Below are 24,335 nucleotides of genomic sequence, written 5' to 3' on the forward strand. Positions count from 1 at the left end.
TCATTTATATTTTCTCTCTTGATGATATAAAAGTATGTATTTTCCCCAATGTAAGCTATTTAGCTATAGGAGACCCTTCAAAAATACACAGTTTCTACAGTTCATTTATTTTAAAGACTGTATATGTCTGCATACACAAAACCCTACTTTACTGACACAATATCTCTGATGGGAAGTTGGCAGAAATTTGATTCAACTCAGCTCCTGGGGACCTGGCTAGATTACTGCTGCTATACCCAAATGGTCAGCAGGTGCTTTAATGCTATCTTCTGATGCTGTTTATATTCTTAGTGATAAGTGTGAGCAACAAATAATCAGTAAAAATTACATCTATGTATTCAAAAAGCTTTTGTTAAAATCTGCACTAGAAAGATCAAATTATTAATAACTCAATTTGGGACAATTGCTATAAGCCATTAATAATAATGAGCTAATATAGAGACTTTAGAGATCAATATAAAGCATATGCATTTATATATATATATATATGTACAGACACACACAAGTGTATATGGTTTCATGCCTTTTCTAGCATGGTCAAGTTTATGGAGTTCAAAGTCAAGTTAAAACTGACAAATAGGGTAGCTGGAGAGATGGCTGAGAGGCTCAGCACACAGATTTGGTTTCAGAACCTACATAGTACCTAGTACCTGTCCTTAATTCCAATTCCAGGGAATTTGACACCCTCTTCTGGTCTCCATGGCCATTGCATGCATGGGTGCACTTACGTACATATAGGCAAAACATACACATAAAATAAATATTTTTTTTGTAAAATTTAAACTGTGACAGATAAAGATTACATTTAAATTTTTATCTCAAAAGATAAAATATAAAACAAAACAAAAGAAATAATGGCAAAAAATGAGACCTACACATCTAATAAGTTATTTTACTCAGACCCAGCTTTGATTAAAATATGCGTTACAAAGAAAAGAAGGAAATTTTCTGTCTATTTATCTTCGTTATTACCGCAGACAATTATCACATTAAAAAGCTATCCATCACTGTACCAATGTCATTTGCTGTGCTGGTCATTGTTGTGGTTTTTAGGCCTTGAAGCTGGGGTTGGACCATTGATTAATGTTCTCCCTTACGAGCTTGTCTAGTGCTCTCCAGAGCTATGAGAGGTTGCCTTCAGGGGAGGTGGCTTCCAAGTCAGTTCCAGTGCCATTGCTCCAAATCCTGTGTCCAAAGTATGTCCTGTCTTCAGCAATAGGGTCTTTCCACAAAGTTCTGCGAGCCAATCAAGGACTGTGGCAATAACCTGTGTAATTTTGGGAGTCTCTTGGACCACCCTGGCCAACAACTCAAAGGAAGGTTTCTCCTGTCTGGCACTGTTTCTTGCTATGTAGTCTTCAGCTATGCTCATGGACTCATGTAGGGATATTGTAAGTGTAATCTTTCAGTAGGTTTTAAGACTAATACGATTCCTTTTGTTTGTTTTTTTTATACTAGCTAGGCACTATTTATCTTGGGGGTAATCAACAGCTACCTAATTGGACTTAAAATCTACTCAATGGGAGGAAACACATGTCTGGTACTGTAAACCTAGCCAAATACATATAGCTGAAGAGGTCATAGATCTTGGAGAAACCAAACTCTCCTATCCCTAGACAAATGTAATTTCTTACTATGTGCAAAATATGGATCCTTAAAATTTACAGTCACCATCCATCAAAGTAGCTTCTTTTTCAACAGACAGAGATTATTACAGAGTGATACCACTGTTCACCAACAGAGATTCTCTGTGAATTACCTAAGCCTAAGTGGAACATTTAGGATGCAACCTCTACACCTAAGACTCATGGAACATAGAACAAGGGATGAAGAGAACACTAATGTATCTTTCAATTCTCATCAATGAAGCTCCCTCATGCAACAGAGGGCCAGAAACACAAAAGGCCACAAATGTCCAAAACATAGAGAAAGAGAGTCAGCAGAGTGTGGGTCCTTGGACAGGTCTCATATATTGAGGTCCACCCACCCATGGCTCAGGGGCCATTGCAGAAGAGGGGCAGAAAGATTTTAAGAGCCAGGAAGGAGGTGCATGACCATACGGAAATAGTCCCACAGGTGCCAGGGACCCTTCTCGTACAAACCTTCAGCAATGGCGTCAGCATGCACAAGACCCATGCAAACCCCAGCGCAGAACTGTGGAAATGAACAGCAAGCCCCAATCTTAGTCAAAGAATAATTGGCAGCCGATTACTGCTGGGTGAGGAAGGGCAGACCTTCTTGAAGTGAAAGACTCTAGATAGGCTGATTAACCCCCGATGGATGAACTTGCAAAGAGACACATCTTGGGTCACTAACTTTACATAATAGGCCTTAATACAAATGACAGACTGTATGAACTCCAGTTGGGGGCTATGGGCAGGTGTCAAAGGGAAAGGGGGTATAAAGATGATTTTATGTATGAAATACACAAAAATTCAATAAAATTATTATCTACACTGCCATGGATAAAAAGTTTAAAAAATAAATGATAAAAAGTTAGACTTTTAAGTTAACAATTAAACATTTCAATTAAGTTTAACATCTAGCTGAACACTTATATGCTGGTTTAGGAAATATCTATTAACTATCTTCATACACCAAATAGACACAAAGTAGGAAGTGCCATGGCCAAGTTAAGAAACAAGCACAGCTCCAGAAATAGTTAATAGTACATGGACTCAGCTGAGGCCACACTGCACACAGCAGTCCCCACCTGGAGAGAGCAATGTCTGAAATACCATCTAGGCCATTTCCTAATCCAGTTACAACTTGTCACACTTCATTACACAAAGAAACTTCTTATATCTAAAATGCTCTCCTCTGCTGCTTTCACAACCCTCTTTCTTCCAGAAAGATTTTAAGAGCCAGGAAGGAGGTGCATGACCATACGGAAATAGTCCCACAGGTGCCAGGGACCCTTCTCGTACAAACCTTCAGCAATGGCGTCAGCATGCACAAGACCCATGCAAACCCCAGCGCAGAACTGTGGAAATGAACAGCAAGCCCCAATCTTAGTCAAAGAATTGTTGACAGCTGATTACTGCTAGGTGAGGAAGAGCAGATAGATCTTCTTAAAGAGAAGGTTAGGCTAAACCCTGGTGGATGAACCTGCACTGAGGGACATCTTGGACACTAACTTTACTTAATAAGCCTTAATACAAATAACAGATTGTATGAACTCCAATGGTGGGGCTATGGGAGGATGCCGAGGGGGAAAAGGGTATATAGATTATTTTATGTATGAAACACACAAAAATTCAATAAAAAAAGTTTTAAAACTATCCATCAACAATCTACCCTGTCCCTTGCTCTCTGTGGAACCAGGCCTGCTCCAATACCTCTGCCTCAGCTCTCTAGACTAGCTTCCTAACCCAGACTAGCTAAACCCCCTAGCATAGATTGCTAAGATCCTCCTCAGGTGGTCCCCACCCTCATCTTCTGCTGGCTCCTGACTGGCCTAACAGACCGACCTACTTAGGATTCTGCAAAGAGCAACCAAGCTAAATAAATAATATAAACAGAACCAAAATTCAATCAAATAAAGGCAGATTAGAAGCTCCTACTGGACACACAACCAACAAAGAACATTCATATGCCCAAATGGCAATGCAAAAACACAAATAATATGAAAAATCAAGAGGATATGTTCCCAACAAAACCTACTAATCTGACAGAAGTGCACTACAATGAGAACTACCCTGAGGAATCCCAGGATGCAGAATTTAAAGAACAATCATAAACATAAAGAACTTAAAGAAAATACAAAGAACTCATAAAGAATAGGCATAAATGTGATGGAAGCTCAAGAATATTCAAATATGTGGTTTAATGAAATATCAAAAACAATTCAGACTCGAAAAGTGAATTCACAAAAGGGATAGAAATATTGAAGAAAACCCAAACTGAAATGATCATGGAATTTAAAAAGTCAATAAGCCAATTAGAAACAACAGGAAAAAGCCTCACAAGTAAAATGAATGAAACAGAAAGCAGAATATCAAGACTGGATGAAAAGTTGAAGATCTGATCTCCTTAAGCAAAGACTATGTAAAATAAAATAAAAAAAAACAAAAACAGAAAAACAGGAATGGAATATGCAGGAAATGTGGGATAACATAAAAAGACCGAATCTACACATCATAGGTGTACAGGAAGGAGAAGAATCTCAGGCCAATGGCACTGAACAGATCTTCAACAGGATTATAGAAGAAAGCTTCCATAAATTAAGGAAATACCTACCTATACAGATTCAAGAAGCACACAGAATACCAATTAGACATGAGCAGAACAGAAACTCCCCATGGCATATCACAATAAAAACATTAAATGTACAGAACAAAGAGAGGGTACCCAAAGCTGCTAGAGAAAAACAACAAGTTACATATAAAGGAAAGTCCATCAGAATTAGAGCTGACTTTTCAATGCAAACTATGAAAGCCAGAAGATCCTGGACCAAAGTATTCCCAGGTCTAAATGACCATGGATGCCAACCTTGAAAACTTGCAAAACTATCATAGTGAAAGGGGAATGGAAAATTTTCCATGATACAAATAGGCTGAAAGAATTCATGTCCACCAAACCAGACCTACAGAGAATACTTGAAGCAATACAAAGGACTGAAGATAGGAATGAATACCCAAGAGGCTACAGAAAGAAAACAAAGACATAAAAACAGAAATATAAAATAGAGCCACAAACACAAAAAGTTAAAATGACAGTATCCAATACACATTTTTCGATAATAACACTAAATATCAATGCCCTCAACTCCCCTGTCAAAAGGCATAGGCTACCATGACTGGAGAGACAGTTCAGCAGTTAAGAGCACTGACTGTTCTTGCAGAGGACCCAGGTTCGATTCCCAGCACCCTCATGGTGGCTAAAAACTATCTGTAATTCTAGTTCTAGGGGATCCAATGCCTCCTTCTGATCTTGGGTATTGCATGACATGGGTGCGCTTACGTGCAGGCAATACATTCATAAACATAAAAAATAAAAATATTTTAAAAAAGACACAGGCTAGCAGAATGGTTCAAGACAGAAAATCCTCTGTTTGTTTTTTTGTGAGATGAGAAACTCATCTCACCTTTAAGGATAAACACTGCCTTAGGGAAAAAGGATGGAAAAAAATATTCCAAGCAAATGGCTCTAAGAAGCAAGACGGTGTTGCAATCATAATATCTGACAAAACAGACTTCAAGTTAAAAATAATCAGAAGAGATAAAGAGGGTCACTTCATTCTAATCAAAGGAAAAATCAATCAAGAATATATTACAATTACAATAATGAACATATATGCACTAAACTCTGGTGCACCCAATTTCATAAAAACAGATTAACCCCAACTCAGTAATAGTAGATGACTTCAATACCCCACTATCTTCAATAGACAGGTCAACTGGACAAAGAATAAACAGAGAGACATCTGAATTAAATGACATCTTACATGAAATGGACGTAACAGACATCTACAGACTATTTTACCCAAGCACCAAAGAATATACTTTCTATTCAGCAGCCCATGCAAGTTTTTTTAAAATTGACTGCATTCTGTGACACAAAACAAATGTCAACAGCTACAAATTTGAAATAATTCCATGCATTCTATCCAACCACAATGCAATAAAGCTTATAATCAACAACAAAAGAAGCTCTAGTAACTACATGAACTCATGGAGATTAAACAACACACTCCTGAATGATGAATGGGTCAAAGAAGAAATTAAGAAAGAAATTAAAGTATTCCTGGAACTAAATGAAAATGATAATATAAACTAACAAAACCTGTGAGACACTATAAAAGTAGTCCTAAGAGGGAAGTTTATAGCTCTTAATGCCTACATTAAAAAATCAGTAAGAGCACTTAACAGTACAACTCTGAAAAGGCAAGAACAAACCAACCGCAAACCTAGTAGATGAGAAGAAATAATAAAAACCAGAACATAAAAAAGATATTCAGAACCTTAGTCCAGTTAATGAAAAGAAAGAAAGAGCAAACGTAAATTAACAAAATCAGAGGCAAAAGGAGAAACATCACAACAGACACCGAAAAAAAAAAAAAAAATCCAGAACATTGTAAGGGAATACTTTAAAAATCTATACTCCATTAAATTTGAAAATCTAAAATAAATGGATGAATTTCTAAAGTCATGGATACTACCAAAGTTAAACCAAGAAGAGATCAACAGCTTAAATAGATCCATAACAAATAAGGAAATTTAAATAATAATACAAAACCTCCCAACTAAAAAAAATAAATAAAATAACCCAGACCCAGATGGATTCATGGCAGAATTCTACCATGAAGAATTCAAAGACATTCAAAGAATATCTACAACCAATACTGCTTAAATTATTCAAAAAGATGGAAACAGAAGAACTCCCAAACTGTATGAAGCCAGTATCACTCTAATACCAAAACCAGGTAAAGACACACACACACACACACACACACACACACACACACAAAGAAAACTATAAGCCCAAATTCTTAATGAACATAGATGCAAAGATACAAACAGCATTCAGACACACATCAAAAAATCATTCACTACAATCAAGTTGGCTTTATTCCAGAGACGCAGGGATGGTAAGAGATGCAGGATGACTTACAATGTATGTAAGTCAATAAATATAATAAAGCATATAAATGAACTGAAAGACAAAAGTCACATGGTCATCTCAATAGATACAGAAAAGGCCTTTGACAAAATGCAACATGCATTCATGTTAAAAGTCCTAGAAGAAATTGGTCTTCAGGGAACATACCTCAACATAATTAAAGCAACAAACACATAGCCAACATTATTCTAAATGGAGAAAATCTGGAGACATTCCCATTAAAATCAGGACCCAGACAGGGCTGTCCACTATCTCCACTCCTTTTCAAGATAGTGCTTGAAATTCTTGCAAGAGCAATAAGACAAGAGAAGAAAATTAAAGGAGTGCTACTTGGAAAAGAAGAGGCCAAATTATCAGTATTTTCAGGTAATATGATATTATGCACAAGTGATCCCCAAAATTCCACCAGAATACTATTAGAAATTATTAAGACTTTCAGTAAAGTGTCAGGTAATTAAATCAACTTACAATAATTAGTAGCCTTTCTATATACTAATAACAAGCAATCAGAAAAGCATTTAAGGAAACTCTCCCATTCACAATTACCTCAAAAAAAAATTAAGGACTAAACCTAACCAAAGACATTAAATATCTCTAAAATGAAAATTTTAAATCTTTAAAGAAAGAGATAGAGGAAGACACTAGGAGATGGAAAGACCTACCATGCTCATGAATTGGTAGAATTAATATTGTGAAATGACCATCTTACCCAAAGCAATAGATTGAATGCAATGCCAATCAAAATACATTCTTCACAGTGCTACAAAAATTCATCCTAAAATTCATATGAAATCACAAAAGACTCCAGAAAGCTAAAGCAATCTTGGGCAAAAAGAATAACACTGGGGGGGATCACCATACCAGATCTCAGATTATATCACGGAGCTATAGTCATAAAAATAGTATGGTATTAACACAAAAATAGACAGGTAGATCAATGGAATGCAATAGAAGACCCAAATATAACTACATGCAATTTTTCCTGCTTGGTATTTGATAATGGTGCCAAGAATACACAATGGAGGAAAGACAGCATCAACAAATGATGCTGGGAAAACTGGATCTCCACCTATAGAAGAATGAAGTTGGACGCATATCTTTCACCCTACACAAAAGTCAACTTCAAATGGATCAAAGGCCTCAGTATAAAACCTGAAACTGCTAAAAGAAAACATAGGCAGTACCCTCCAAGACATAGGCATAGGAAAAAATGCTCTAAATGAGATATCAGCTGCTTGGGCAGGTTAACAATTAATAAGTGGGACCTCATTAAGCTATAAAACTTCCATATAGAGAAAGAAACAACCAAGGAAAGGAAGAGGACACCCACTGAGTGGAAGAAAATCTTTACCAGTTACACATAGGACAGAGGATTAATATCTAGAATATACAAGAACTCAAAAAACCAAAAAGGATCAAGAAAACAAATGACCCAATTAAAAGATGGGCTCAAATTCGAAACAGAGTTCTCAAAGGAAGAAATAAAGATGGCTAAGAAACATCTTAAAAGGTGAATGCTGACATCGTTAGTAATTAGGGAAATGCAAATTAAAACTACCTTAAGATTCTATCTTACTCCAGTCAGACTGGCTAAGATCAAGAGAACAAAAGACACCAAATGCTGGCAAGGATGTGGAGGAAGGGGAATGCTCATTCACTGCTGGTAGGAAAGCAAACTTGTGCAACCACTATAGAAAGCAATATGGAGAATGGTCAAAAAACTAAAACTGATCCTAGCACCCACATGGCAGCTAACAACTGTCTGTAACTCCAGTCCCAGGGGATCCAACAGCCTCTTCTGACCTCTGTGGGCATTGCATGACACTAGTGCACTTACCTACATGCAGGCAATACATGCATACACATAAAATAAAAATAATAAAAAAAATTTAAGTTTTTTAAAAAAACTAAAACTGAATCTACCATATGATCCAGTTATACCACTCCTTGGCATATAGTCAAAGGACTCATCCTACTGTAGATATCCCTATACATTCATGTTTGTTGCTGCTTTCTTCACACTAAGAAATGGAAACAACCTAAATGTCTCTCAACTGACTAATAGATAATGAAAATGTGGTACATCTACACAATGGAGTTCTACTCAGCAGGAAGAAAAGATAAAATCATGAAATTTGCAGGTAAATGGATGTAACTAGAGTGTGTTATACTAAGTAAAAAACACATACTCAGAAAATCAAAAGACATATGTTCTCCCTCATTTGTAATTGTAGCACCAATCCCTTATATGTGAGTATATATCCTGATGTTACACCAGGAGCCAGGAAAATGGAAAGGAAATATGGCAGTAAAGGAAAAGAAAGAACCTGAAAGAGGGGATAGTTAGGAACAGATGTTACCAGGGGGAGGTCAGAGGGGCATGCAGGGGGACATAGTGGGTGAGGAGGGAACTCAGGGGAGGTGGGATGGTGGGAGACAGGCGTTATTGGGGGGATGGTGAAGATAATGGAGGTACTTGGGCTGGGGAAGGAGGAGGGAGGTTGGATAAAGTGGAGAGAGAATAGAGATGAATAGATCTTGAGGGGGCTAAAGAAGCCAGAGGAAAATGTTTTGCTTCCACAACCCCATGAGAAATGCACATACAGTATCTGAACATTAGTGCATATGTATAACTGGGGGCTGTATGGCAAGGAACCTAGTACCAGACAGGAGAAACTTCCCTTCAGCAACTGGTCACAGTAGTCCAAGAGACTCCCAAAATAACATAGGCTATTGCCAGAACTCTTGGTTATCTCCCAGAACTAGAAGATAAGACCCTACTGCTGAAAACAGGACACACTTCAGACATAGGACTTGGAACAATGGAGCAGGAACTGACCTGGAAGCCTTCTACTTGAAGTTTACTTCTCATAGTTCTAGAGGATACTATGTAAGCTGCTAAGGGAGAAAATTAATCAATGGTCCAACCCAGCCCTAAAGCCAAATAACCATAATGACTGGCACAACCAACTACCTCTTTTGGTGCAATAGGGACACTATTATCTGGAGAGTAATCAATAGCTACCTAATTGGATTTAAAGCCTTCTCAGTAGGAATGGTCTCATGGGTAGCATTGTAAACACAGCCAAATACACATGGTTGGAGAGGTCACAGATCCTAGAGAAAACCCTATTTCTGTCATAGCTCCAGACGAATGAAATTTCTTACCATATGCTAAATATGGATCCTTATATTTACAGACAAGTATACCATATACCACACATCAAAGAAGCTTCTTTTTATAACACATGAGGCGGGGGGAGGGGGGACTACTGCAGAATTCCACAATTTGTCAGACACAGAAAATATATGTCTGAGAGATGCTCAGTCCTAGGTGACACATCTACAGTTGAACCTCTACACCTAAAGCTCATGGAACATAGCAGAACGGGGTAGAGAGAAAACTAGTACATCCCACAACTCTCCCCAGTGGAACTTCCTTAGAAACAATAGAGTGTGGTACACACAGAAGGCCATAACTGGCCACATTTTAATGAATAAGAGACTGCAGCGTGTGCGTCCCCGGATAGGACTCCTATATTGAACCTCACCCACCCACGCACAGCTCAGGGACCATTGCAGAAGGGGGGGTGGTGGTGGAAAGACTGTAAGAGCCAGGGCTGGTTCATGAACACAGGGAAGCAGAGGCTTTCAGTCTCCTGGAAGCTTGCATGTGTGAACTGGTGGCAATGGTGGCATCAAGCACAGGACCCATGCCAACTCAATCAGACAAGGGCTCAGAGCAGAGTGAGGGAAATGGGTGGCAGGCTGGTCCTAGTCAGGGAACTATTGAAGACTGATTACTACTGGGTGAGGGAGAGTAGGCCTTACTTAGGATCTCTAGGTAGGCTGACCAGACTCCAGTGGATGAATTTGCACTGATGGACATCTGGGTACAAATGCTTGATGGGACAGGACTTAACATGTATAGCAGAATACATAAGGTCCAGTGGGGGGGGGCGTAGATGGGGAGGGGGGTCTAAATTTGATTAAGTACTGTTGTATGAACTGTACAAAAGCTCAATAAAAATTAGAAAACAACTATTTTTCCACAGACAACTTTCCTAGTCTCGTGGGAAAGGCCTGGCATATAAATTGTAGTTTAACAATTTGACTACCATTATGAGTTTCTCAGAGAGTTGAAAATATTTTGTATAATTTTCTGTTGTATATCTCAAAAATATATATTCTTTTTAACTGAAATAATGAAAAAGAAATTTTCCTTAGTCACAGCTGCTGTTTAAAGGCTGATCTGAGCTTATACACCCTTAGAAGGAACAGCCACTGCATTTACCCAGCAAGCATATCTTGAGGCTCCATGGTACCGTGTGCCTTGCTGGATGTTAGAATGAAGGGACGAGCAAGGCAGAAGCAGCCTCTGCTCTCAGGGAAGAAGACCTTCACACCCATAGCCAAAGCCCTCACAGGCTCTTCCTGTATCTCCCCTCGGGGTCATTTAAAACTAGTGCCTTCCTTCTGAGGGCAGCCAAAAGCAAAGCTTTGCTAGGCCTTTCCTAGAATAGAAGTATCAATAGGTAAAATCAAAATGCTGTCATCCATAAGAATCCATATGCTAACATCTTTTGATGCTCAAAAGATTACGTGGAGATAAAACATTTCTTGCCTTTGGTGTGGAGGTCATGAAGCTGAAGAAGTGATTGTAAGGCTTCAGTGCTCTCAAACTCATGAGGATTCTGGAGGAAATCTTCAGTCTGGTCTATTTTTATAGCGAACTACAACAAAGTACAAGGGAAAGACATGAAAGCAAAAGCAGTCACTGTGACGCCTTAAGATATACGGGATTTTTTTCCTTGCATTAATGGTGTAGCTGACTAAATATGTGTGTGTGTGTGTGTGTGTGTGTGTGTGTGTGTGTGTGTGTGTGTAAAGGGAAAGGAAAGAGATCTGAAAATAAACACACCAAATTGCTACCTTTATGAGAAGAATGGAATTCAAGATGAGCGAGAGGAGGCGAACTTAGCTTTTGAAGCTATAGTTCAAAGCTTTATTTAAAGTTTTGTCAATAATGTTTGTGCATTGTTTATATAAATAGAATGAGATTAGCTAGAGCAGAAATGAAAACGGGGACATTTCTCCATTTCCAAGGAAAATGTATAACAATTTGACATGTAAATGGCAATTGACATGATCACTTTCTTTTTTACTTTTCCTGAAAATAAATTTGAGATGGAAAGACACACTGAAGTAAGGATATAACCCTCAGGAGGAGGATCGTAGACAAATTTTAGATGAGGGCAAAGCATAGTTGGCTATTCCATTAGAACACCGCCACAGCAGCACACGGCTGGTGTGTTTCAGTGCTAAGGTTCAGTGGGGATTATCATAGTTTATAAAGAGCATGTTAAAATGGATTTGGTTTAGAATAAAATAACAAAGGTGAAATATCAGTGGGGAAGATGGAGAAGCCTCCACAGTGCTGGCCCTTTCTTTTTGCTTTCTCTAAACTACCATCTTTGAAGTTGGTGACTGTTAATATTTATAGAATGAGCTGCTTCAGATAATATATCACATTTGATTACTACAGCAGCTGCATAGGATGTAGTTATAAGTGGTGTGGAATGATGAGCGACTGTTGGGCATGCCTCCTTTGAAAAGCAGAGAAGGCCTCTGCCATTCTGTAGGATATGCTGACAGACGCCTGCCACTGTCACTCGGTGTTGGAGAAGACCCCACACACATACCTGACAACTAAGCCTGTGAGCCAGAAACTGTCCTGTAATAACTGTCAATCACACCATCATAAACTGTCTTATATTCCTAAAGATTTCTAGTGTTTATAGTTCAACAGGAGGTTACATCTCTCATTCATTCAGTTTCTGATAACTTATTTTAAAGACAGTCTTCTAGGAGAATCTTAAAAGGGAAAAAACATCTCCCATACTTTGTTGTCTTATAGAACATTCATTACAGGAAGTTTAGATCCACCGTATATCTGTATTTCAAACTCTAATAAAAAATTTTGAAAAACATAAACAATGTTCTAAAGCTCTCCTGATCCCATTAACTTTTATCTTGTGAATGTTTTCCCCATGTAAAACTTGTGCTTTCCTTCTTTCTACAGTTTGTACAAGGTAGAAGCAGCCACTGGGACTTCTTTAAAAGAGTTACAATTAATTTCCTCATCTTTTCTTGTCACTAGTGAAAATTGCTTTGTCATAGAGAAGCAGCAGGAAGGTTATGTAGACATCTGCCTTCCACTCGATGTGAGTAGTTCACAGAATTTGACACAGGAAAATACAGGAACATTTAGTCATTGCCTTAGATTCAATAAAAGCTCACTCAAGGGTAATAAGAGTGCTTGGCTGACATGATTTGACTTAGTATTTCCTCTCTCCATGTAATATCTGGAAGTAATCCCGTATCAGAGAGAAAATTAGCTAATATTAACACATGGAGAAATAAATATTGAGACTAATGTTAGAAAAAAGATAATTTCCTGTGTTCAGGAGACTGATTTTCAAGGCCAGTTGACACCTACACTCCACTTACTAAGATGGAATGAACCAGCTAGATCTGCAATTTGGCCCCTGTAAGTATATTCCTGATGGCTTATGTGTCTTTTAAGAAAGAAGATTGTATATGGGAGTTTTTCCCAAGATGGTCTGTAAAATAAGCTGAGTTTCAGTGTTCAAGGTGTGGAGTGCAAATCTTCAAAGTTACAATAAGGCTTTTGCTCCCTCTTCTTAACTTTTAAATGCACACTTGATACATGAGATTGTCTACCTCAATTTTTGTGTTCTATTACTAATCTTCTTTCCTTCATTATTTTAGATTTAACTCCTGAATTTTCCCTGTAAAAATGTCCTATTTTTCAAAGCTAGTACTTTATCATAATGAAACAGTGTCCGCACATCAGAATGTGCTGCCACTGGACAGAGAAGTTACAAAGTGAAATTTTCAATAACTGTCTTATACTAAATATACCTCTTTTGAATTTTTTCTTTTTGTTTTACATTTTGAAATTGAAAACCTCAAAAAATATCAAAGAACTCAAGAAAAATTACAGAAGGAAATGGCCATTCATCTTAGGTCTAGGACTTTTCCCTTCCTTTCCTTGTGTTTTAATGAGTCAAACTATGCAACTACATGCTCTAGGAAAATGTTCTGTAAAATGCTATGTTTACAAGTCAAACATTCTATAGAATTCTATGTAATTCATTTTTTAATGAGCAGCAGAAATTTTATCCTCCAACTTTTAGCCACCAAAAGCCTTCCACATCAGCACTTCCTAGGAACTGTACAAAAAGGCTAATTAGATTCCAGAGCTATATTATGATGTTCTAAAGAAGGAACTAGATCAAAATGACAAGTGACAGTTCCCACTCTTACTATTTTATTGAATTAAGTAAACTTAGTTCATGTTTGAAGATCTATATTTAAAATATTGATTTTATATTTTGTCAAAATAAAAAAACCTAACTGTCTTGTATATGCCTTGGTTATTCTGCCATTTTCGAACATGGTTGCAATGTGTGTTTTATGGGACTCAACTTTTTTTAGTGTGCTTACTATGACCTCAATATGGAGAAGGCAAATGTTTTCTGAAACACCAACCTCTAAAGCATTTTCAAAGAACTCAGAAGTCAGCCTAAGGAGCTCCCTCCTTCTTTCAAGCATGGAGACCAGGGCTGTCCACGCTTCTCCCAGGGTCTGGGCCATGGCATCATAGACCTGACTCTGAGACTTGTTTTCTTCAGCGGTCTTGTCTGCTTCCTGTAAGAGTTCCCACACGCGATCTTCCAAAGCCTAAGTCCAGGAGAACACAAGGCACATGTCAGTGTGAAAACAAGGGGCATCATCTCAAATAGTAAATACCTAAAATTGTATGTTGTCTAGGAAGGTCTAAAAGCATTTGTAAGTACAAACTATGTGTGGAGTGTGGAGGGGGAAGACCGTGAAGAACCAGGGAGCACAGCCAAGATAAAGGCATCCACATTCAAACACAATTCAAACATGGTACAGGTTTGTTAATGTACCTGCCTACGTTCCTGGGGTGAAGGATTGAATATTAGGTTGATTTTAATTTTCCAAGACAAATAAATAAGTAAAACTCATTGGATACATCCTGTAAAGAGATCAAGAAGAAAAAAGTTGAGGGACTGGAAAGATGGCTCAGTGGTTAAGAGCACTGGCTGCTCTTGCAGAGTACCCAAGTTTGATTCCCAGCACCCACATGGCAGCTAACAGATGTCCATAACCCCAGGTCCAGAAGAATCCAATGCCCTCTTCTGACTTCCACTGGCATTGCACAACACAGGTGCACTTACATGCATGTAAGCAATACACTCATGCACATAAAATTAAAAAAAAAAAATTTAAGAAAAAAGTTGAGAAATATGGTCTGTAAAAGTTATTTTTTAAATCATTATCATCAATTGTTAATATACTCATGGAACTTAATGCAAAATTAAGAATTGTCATAAAAGAATATCATATTGCAAAAACTTAGAGGGTCTGTTATAACATTACAGATTGTTTTAACAAACTATTGAAGATGAAGAGGAATGTGTGCTTATATATTTGTCTTTCTTAGGGCTAGCAGGAGGATTCTATAGAGGAAGCTCCCAGCTCAGTAAACACTGTCTCAAGAAGTGAGGTGGGGAGTGATTGAGAAGACACTTGATGGCCAACTCTAACCTCTGTTCACACACATCCTCTCTTCTCTCTCTCTCTCTCTCTCTCTCTCTCTCTCTACACACACACACACACACACACACACACACACACATACACACCTCAAAAGCAAACTAAATCAAACAGAAGGAAGAATGACAGGGCTTAAAGACAGATCCTTTGTGATTATCACATTCAGACAGAAAACAAAAAAGAACAAGACAGAATTTTAAAAGCCTTCTGGATCTTTGGGATGCAATTACTACTACTAGAGTAGCCAAAGGTGAGAAAATAATGATTAAGGACACAGAATGACTATTCAATGATATGGTAACACAAAGCTCCCCTAAGGTTTAGGAAAACATAGATATTTGTTAACTATGTAGAACTCCAAATTAGATGACCAGAAAAAGACCTTTACAAGACATATTTCAGCCAAACTTTCAAAAATACTGCACAAAGAAAGAATTTTTAAATCTCCAAGAGAAGAGTACCAAGTTGCATTTAAGGGCAACCCTGTTAGACTAACAGCATATTTTTAAAAGAGAAATCCTACAAACTAGGAGGTGATAGAATAATGTGTTAGAAGTCCTGGAAGAAGATATAGTCAAGATTACTATACATAGCAAGTCTACCTTAGAAATGAAGAGATGAAGGCCTTCCGAGATAAGCAAAAACAGGGAATTTATGATCAGCAGACCAGCCTTGAAAAAGATGCTTAAAGGAATCTTACATTCAGAAGGGAAGGGTAACTACCATCATGGCACCATGGGTAAATCCTACTAGTAGAATAGATACACACACACACACACACACACACACACGCACACACACACACACGAGATGCCATCAGTACAGTAATCTATCAGACTACAAAGAAGAGTAAGAGTGTGGTGGTTAATCTTGTTTGTTGACTTGCCAGGATCTGGAATAAACTAAACACACCTGCAATTAGGTTAATTGAAATGGAAAAACAACTCTAAATGTGAGCAACACCTTCTGTTGGCAGCTCTGATATGAGAAGGTCCAAAGGGAAATCTCTGATTTTTGCTAACTTGCCTTTGTATCTCACTGGCAAGTTCTTCTACCCTGTTCACAATTTCATCTACGCTGTTGCTGCTGCTGCTGCTGTGACTCATCCATCCTTTATTGACATTAGAACCTTCATCAGTCTTCCAGTGTGGGCTGAAGACCAAGGGGCTCTCCAGGAATCTCCTAGGTTCAGTGTCTGAGACTGCTGAAGCATCCAGCCCTATGGACTGAACCAGTTCCCAGCCTCTCCAGTGTCTTCACTTCATTGTTGGACTACTGGACCATTATCAGGTATGCCAATCTAATAAAGCCCCTTTTAATATACATTTATTCTATCAGTTCTCTTCTTATGGAGACCTCTGACTAACATCGAGAGGAATTTAAAAAAAAAATAAAGAATGCTCAAAACAACTAAGGAAAATCAACATAGCAGGCATATGTTATTACCCTTTAATAATAACTCACATGTAAATGGACTAAATTCTCTAATTACAAGATGGAAACCGGTCGAATGGAATATAAAATGATGATGATGATGATGATGATGATGATGATGATGATGATGATATGCTGGCTACAAGAAACTCACTTCACTAGGAAAGGCATACACAGATTGAAAGTGAAAGGAGGGGAAACAATTAGAATTCTAAAATGAGCAGGACTAGCTATACTCATGTCTGAAAAATAGACCTAAAGTAAAAAAAAAAAAAAAAAAACTATAAGGAGAAAGAAGTCATAATACAATGATCAAGCAATCCACTTGCCAAGAAAATGTAATAATTGCAAATATATCTACACCTAATATCAGAGCAGCCATTTTATAAAATAAATGCTATTAGAACTAAAGGGGAGGCAGGTCCCAAAACAAAAATATTTGGGAGATTTTAATTCTCCAGTCTTATTAGTGGTTAAATCACGAACACAAAAATCAACAAAGAAATATCAGTTAAATCATGGTATATCTCAAACTGACTCAAAATATATTTATAGGGCTGGGAGACGGCATGGTGGGCAAAGCATTTGCCATGGAAGCATGGGGACCTGAGCTGAAATCCCCAGGACCCCATAAGCCAGCATGGGGTAGGACATGGCTGTCATCGAGTCTTCCTATGGCCAGACAAGAGGCAGAAACAGAATCCCTGGGAATTCTTGGGTCAGCTAGTGTGGAGTATGCAGTGGGTAACAACAAAGGAGGCTCTGTCTCAAAACAAGGTAGTGGGTCAAGGCTTACATCTTGGACTGTTCTCCAGCCTCCCCATGTATGCTGTGGCATGTAACTCTTGCATTTATAGACATGAACATGCATATCCATACACACAAAATTAAAAAAATATTAAGTTGAAAGGTATTTACAGAACAATCCATTCAATAGCTATAAAATATATACTATTTTAATTAACATTGGGAACTTTCTCTAGAACAGATCAAATATGAGGAACAAAACAAGTCTTAACAAATTAAAAAAAATGAAATCTTGTCCTGCACCTTTTCTGACCACAATGTAATGAAACTGGAAGCTAACAGGAGAATGTTAGAAATTACACAAATTTATGGAGATTGAAAGCATGTTTCATGTTTTTGATCAAGGTCACTGAAGAATTCTGAAAGAAAATTAGGATGGTTCTTGAAAGCTAGGCATGGTGGCTCACACAGGTAATTCCAACACTCCGAAGACTGAAGCAGGATTACCATTAGTTCAAGACCAGCCTCAGCTACCAAATTAGTTTGAGGCCAGCTGGGGCCACAGAGCGAAGACCTTGTTTCTAAAAGGAAAGTAGACCAAAAGGGAAATTTTTTTAAACAAATGGAAATGGAAATAAAATTTCCCCAAACTGGCAAGTTTCAACAATAGCAATACTGAGGGAAGCATCTAGCAACGAGTACCCATGCAAAAGTGGAGAAATATTCCAAAGAAGCAGCCTAATGACATATCACACAAGGTCTTAGAAGAGCAAAGAATCCAAAATCAGGAGAAGGAAAGAAATAAATTTGAGTTTAAAAAAATGAAAATGATCAGTGAGACTAAGGAAAAGATAAACCAAGAAACTTTAGAGTCTCTCTCTCTCTCTCTCTCTCTCTCTCTCTCTCTCTCTCTCTTCTCTTACCAAACTCAGACTTAGAATGAGAGATTTTATTTAAATATCTTCATAAATAGGAATGGTTCCTAATTTTTGTTCTATCTTAATGTGGTGATTTGAATGAGAAAGCTCCCCATAGGCCCCAAGTATTGGGATATTTTGTCCCCAGTTGGTAGTGGCGCTGTTTTGGGAGGTTTTAGAAGATGTGACCTTACTAGAGGAAGAATGTCACTGGGGGTGGGCTTTGAGGGTTCTCTGCTTCCTGTGTCTGGTTGAAGATGTGAGGGCTTAGCTTTCTGCTCCTGCTCCTACCACCTCACCATACCTCCCTGACATGACAGACTCTAATCCATCTGGAACCTGAACCCATAAGCTCAGATAAACTTTTCTTCCCATAAGTTCCCTTGGTTACGGTGTTTTAGCACAGCAACAGAGAAGTAACTAATACACTTAAGTTCTGATATGTTGATAATGCAAGACTTTAAAATAAGTTAGAATACTTTTTCCATATTTGAAGTAGATAAATTGGTATAGCATGTCTGTCTCTCTTTCCTGAATGTTGTTGGGATTTTTCCAAATAAAAGTGACAGAATCAAAGCATTTTAGAACCAGTACATTTGGGAACATACACTCTAAAAAATTCTGCAATGCTTTTCCCTGTAGGTGATATTGGTGATAGTGATGATAGTGAGGCAGAGGGTAAGATTTTCTTAAACTTAAAGCAGAGGAGCTTTTGGCAGTTGATGGCTTTGGGGGAGGAAGAGTCAGTTTTCTTCAGTGGTGTGACCCATGGTAGGTTGCCAGGCTCCAGCTGATGGCTCCAGTTGATGCCCATGCTTCTCATATAAGCAGCAATAATTGGACTTAGTAGGTTATTTTTTTCTTAAGCAGAAGAGAATAGGAAGTAGGAAGAAGGATTGGGGGAGGCGTGTCCAGGAAGAGTTGGAGGGACGGACCAGAGGTGCATATTATCTAAATACATTGTATTCCTCTATGAAATTTCCAAGAATAAAATTTTAAAGGAAAATATTTAACATTTTTAAAAATCTAAGTCAATTTCTAAAAAAACAAAAGTATGCAAAACTCATAGTTCAGTTCTGTAAATACAGTTTTATTGGAATGTTTCTGTGTACATTTATGTGTTGTCTATGGTTGTTTTCATATCACAATAGTAGAGTTTGAATAACTGCAACTCACAGGGTAATGTCTTCTGCCAAGCCTAAAGTATTTACCATATAGTCTTCAATAGAACAAAATAAGGCTGCTCTCTTACCTTTTCAGAAATGGAATTGTAAGAAAATATTATTTCTAGTGGCAAATATTGCATCACATTGAATGCTATAATTTATTTAACTATTCTCATGTTAAACTTTAAATCTGGTTTTCATCTTTAACTACTGTAAGTAGTGTTAGGTTGAGTTAATTTCAATAATCCTCATTCAGTCTAATTTCTTGTTTATTTCCTATCAATCTTTGTGGACTGCTCTTATTTTCATAAAATAAATCCTAACAATAAGCTGATTTGGTTATGGGTCATCCAAATTTCAAGGCTCTTGATCCAACTGCTAAATTTTTCTCCAAGAGATTTAGACCAATCAATTATCACTATGACAATATATCAAAATTTGCTTTCTACTTCCTTCTCCATTAACCCATGAAAATTAGGACTTTTGTTCTATATAATTCCCAGTGTGTAGCACAGTGTGACACTCGCAGAAAGCATGTATGAAGATTAGCCTGTGTTGATTGGTTGACTATATATCCAAGCCTATTTCTTACACAGTGTTTTTAATCTGGAGGTCTCAGGAACTCACAAAATGCTGTGGATCCCCCATATGAGAAAACACTAAAAAGAATTCAAGCTATGCTGCCCCATTGACGCCAGTAAAATTTAAATACAAACCCAAGAGGAAATACTGAAATTTCTCAGCCTATAATAAATATTTTAGGATAACCATTAAAAGGTAAAATTATTTCAGGTAACCATGGGTCTCTCTGAGACTATATGTGTGGATTGCCAGGGCTACGTGTACAATTTGAGAACAATGCAGTAGAGGAAGAGAAATAAGGGATGAGTGGGCTGGGGTGATGAGTGCTAGGCTGATGGGCACTTACAGCATCAGCAAACTTTTCCTGAGGTGCTCCATGCTAAGGAGCTTCAATGAGAACATGCCACACCATGAAACCATATGATATGATATTATCTGTAAGAGATCCCCAAATTCCACCAGAGCACTTCCAGAAATCATTAATATTTTCAGCAAAGTGGCAGGTTCCAAAACCAATCGATAAAAATCAGTAGCCTTTCTGTACACAAATAAGCAATCAGAGAAAGAATTCAGGAAAACACTCCCATTCACAATAGCCTCCAGAAAAAATATCTAGGGATAAATATAACCAAAGACATTAAAGACCTATTCAATCCTAAAAGTTTACATCTTTGAAGAAAGAGATTGAGAAAGACACAAGAAGATAGAAAGATCCCCCATGTACATGGATTGGTCCAGTCAATATAGTGAAAATGGCCATCCTACCAAAAGCATTTTGAAGATTCAATTCAACCCCAATCAAAATCCCCATGACATTCTTCACAGAAATAGAAAAATACCATCCTAAAATTCATAAGGAAACACAAAAGACCCTGGATAGCCAAAGCAATCATAAGCACAGATAGCAATGCCAGGGGGATTATCATACCAGACCTTGAGCAATAGTCACAAAAGCAGAATGGTGTTGGCAGAAAACCCATTTGTAGATCATTGGAACAAAATAGAAGACCCAAACATGAGTATATGCAATTACAGTCACCTGATATTTACAAAAGTGCCAAGAACACACACTGGAGAAAAGACCATCATCAACAAATGGTGCTGGCAAAACTGGATCTCTATACGTAGAAGAGTGAAACTAGAACCTTATCTCTCACCCTGCACAAAAGTCAACTCCAAACGGATCAAAGGTCTCAACGTGAGGCCTGAAATGCTGAAACTGTTACAAGAAAACATGGGCAGTACCCTACAAGATAAAGGTGCAGCAAAGGACTTTCTAAATCAGACATCAGTTGCTCGAGAATTAATGTCTACAATCGACTAACGGGATCTCATTAAACTAAAAAGCTTCTGTACGGCAAAGCAAACAACCAATTGAGTAGAGAGGAAACCTACAGAGTGAGAGGAAACCTTCACCAGCTTTCCAACCAATAGAGGATTAATATTCAGAATATATAGAGAACTCAAAAAGCAAAAAAGCAAAGAAATAAATGGCCCATGGACTATGGATCTAGATAGAGAACTCTCAATAGAAGAAATAACAATGGCTAAAGAACACCTTAAAAGCATTCAACATCCTAAATAATTAGGGAAATGAAAGTCAAAATTTCTTTAAGATTTCATCTAACCACAGTCAGAATGGCTAAGATTAAAAAAACAAATGACACCAAATGATGGCATGGATGCATGGAAAGGGGAACCCTCATCCACTGCTGATGGGACTGCAAACTGCTGCAACCACTATGGAAATCAGTATGGAGAATTCTTAAAAATCTAAAAATAAATCTACCTTATGATCCAATCTTCCCACTCCTTGTCACAAATATATATATATAGACTTGCAGGTACATATTCAGAAACTCTTGTACCTGTTCACAGGAACATGTGCAAAGATAGTTACTGCAACAGCACTTGTGGATGTGACAAATTAACAGCCTAAATGTCCCTCAACTGATGAGGTGCAGGAGCCAGGAAAATGGAAATGGGGATAAAGGAGAAGAAGGAGCTCGAGAGAGGGGGATAGTAGTTATTAAGGAGGAAATGGGGGAAAGGGGAATATTTTAACTGGGAAGTGAGAGAGAACATACATTGCTTGTTTTTCTGAATTTATGTTACTTCACTTAGCATAATAGTTTCTAGTTCCATACATTAACCTAAAAATGTTATGATTTCATTTGTTCTTACCACTAAGTAGAACTCCTTTGTGTAAATGTACCACATTTTCTTTATCCATCCATCAGTTGAAGGACATTTAGGACTGGGGGCATAGGTATCTCAGGGGTAGAGCATAAGACCACAAGTTTGATCTCCAGCACTGTAAATAAATGCTGGGGTCTACAAGCTGACTCTACCACTTAGCAGTCCTGTGCATTTTACAAGTTCGTTTTTCTCAGCACATCTCAGCCTAGCATAAAATTAAAACAATAGTAATATCTATCTTATAAAGCTATGGAAAGATTAAATGAGTAAGCCGTGTGAGTTCCTAGCACAGTGCCTGGTAAATATTAAACATTCAATAATTGTTAATTAGTGTCTTAAATATGTCTATATTCATATGTATATTCTCATTAATATTAATTATTAATTTGTAAAACTACTGGATGCAGGACACACTGAGACTGTTGTAGGAATAAAGTAAATGACACTATACTCATAATAGGAAACAGAAAGTTACTTATGATTTGAAAGATCTATAATAAATACCCATAAGTAACAATTTTAGAAAAGATAAATTGAAAATAAATTCAATGATCTACTTTAAGGAAATGTGTACTAAAATACATTTCTGAAAAAATTCAGAAATCATTCTGTTTAAAATTTATTATTTTTATTTTATGTGTGTGAGTGTTTTGCCTACAGACATGTAAGTACACCCATATCATGCCATGCCAATGGAGGTCAGAAGAGGGCATCAGATCCCCTAGAACTGGAGTTATAGACAGCTGTTAGCTACCATGTGGGTGCTGAGAACTGAATCTAAGTCCTCTGCATGAGCAGCCAGTGCTCTTAACTGCTGAGCCACCTCTCCAGTCCCTAAAAATCACTGTTAATCACTCATTTGGTCCTTAAATTTTTTCACTAATTCTCTATAATTAAATTATTATTTTATGCATGAAAAAATTGTATTCTTTATAATGAATTGGCTATTTTATGTATGAAATCAATTCTACAACATATCTCGATGAGATGAAGAGTAAAAATATTTTTCATGAAAAATAAAATACAGAAATGTAGCAAATGACAATGTGCTATATACTAAAGTTTAAATCATAACATTTTTGGTTTTCATGATAAATCCAACTATGTCATCAAATTTGGCATATTAGTTCTAGAACTCAGTATATAAGAATAGAAGGCTGCATTCTGGGACTTGTAGTTCACTTGGGCTAAAGACCATATCCATGACTTAGGAAGATGTAACCATGTCCCTTTTTATGCCTCCCCAGGGCATCCCTCATCAATAAAGATAAACATATGAGAAATTAAACATGCTGTAATTATTGCAGTGATACTGCCAATGCCAGCACAAAATGTATTCACAATCAATTTTTCACATGGAAGTGCTCAAATAGCCTTTCAATAATCACTCTACATGTAGAATAGAGATGTCTGCATCTATTCAAAACGTTGACCAGTCAACTTCTATGGTCTTATCTAATTCTATGGTACAGAGACCATGGTCCATTTGTTTAATCAACATTGTATACTTGCTTACTAAGTACTTACCATTTGCAAGGTACAAGGAGTAGCCAAAATCTAGAAATTTTGTGTGTGGAATATTTATCTTTCTGATTATATTCATACAAGGGTTTAAAATTGATCTTTTGTTAGTGAGAAGCCTGTGGTATCCAGGATTTTATTGAAATATCAGACAAAAAATTGCTCATACTGCTGAAGAAATATATATTTTTCCTTACTTAATAAGTCATAATTTATGTTTGCCATTGAAGAATGATCTTTATTTTCCTTTCTTGGGTATATAAACGCTAATTAGGAAATTAAACCACTATAGTAGGTGTGCTCTTTTTTCTTTATGGCTTCTCTTTCTCCCTCTTCTCCTTTTCCTCCTCCTCATTCTCTCTCTCATCTTTCCCTCTCTCCTTCCCCAATCTCTTGTTTTGAGAAAGGAATAGCCCTTTCTTCTCTGTCCATAGAACCAAACCCTCTTATAAATGAAAATCTCATAGCAGGTGATGAGAGG

At 37.4% G+C, this 24,335-nt stretch overlaps 1 protein-coding gene across 3 annotated transcripts in view; it reads right to left on the reverse strand.

Moving 5' to 3' along the window:
• Ccdc141 (coiled-coil domain containing 141) overlaps positions 1-24,335 on the reverse strand; it is a 207,432-nt gene that overhangs the window by 150,550 nt on the left and 32,547 nt on the right. For all 3 annotated transcript variants that reach the window (XM_017794928.2, XM_008855352.3, XM_017794927.2), the window contains exons 3-4: positions 14,197-14,388; positions 11,246-11,354 (exon numbers count right to left, since the gene is read on the reverse strand). In XM_017794928.2, the coding sequence (XP_017650417.1) occupies positions 11,246-11,354; positions 14,197-14,388 (301 nt within the window). The remainder of the gene's footprint in view (positions 1-11,245; positions 11,355-14,196; positions 14,389-24,335) is intronic.

This window comes from Nannospalax galili, unplaced genomic scaffold (assembly GCF_000622305.1).
Source record: "Nannospalax galili isolate Female #2095 unplaced genomic scaffold, S.galili_v1.0 scaffold346, whole genome shotgun sequence".
NCBI classification, from domain to species: domain Eukaryota; kingdom Metazoa; phylum Chordata; class Mammalia; order Rodentia; family Spalacidae; genus Nannospalax; species Nannospalax galili.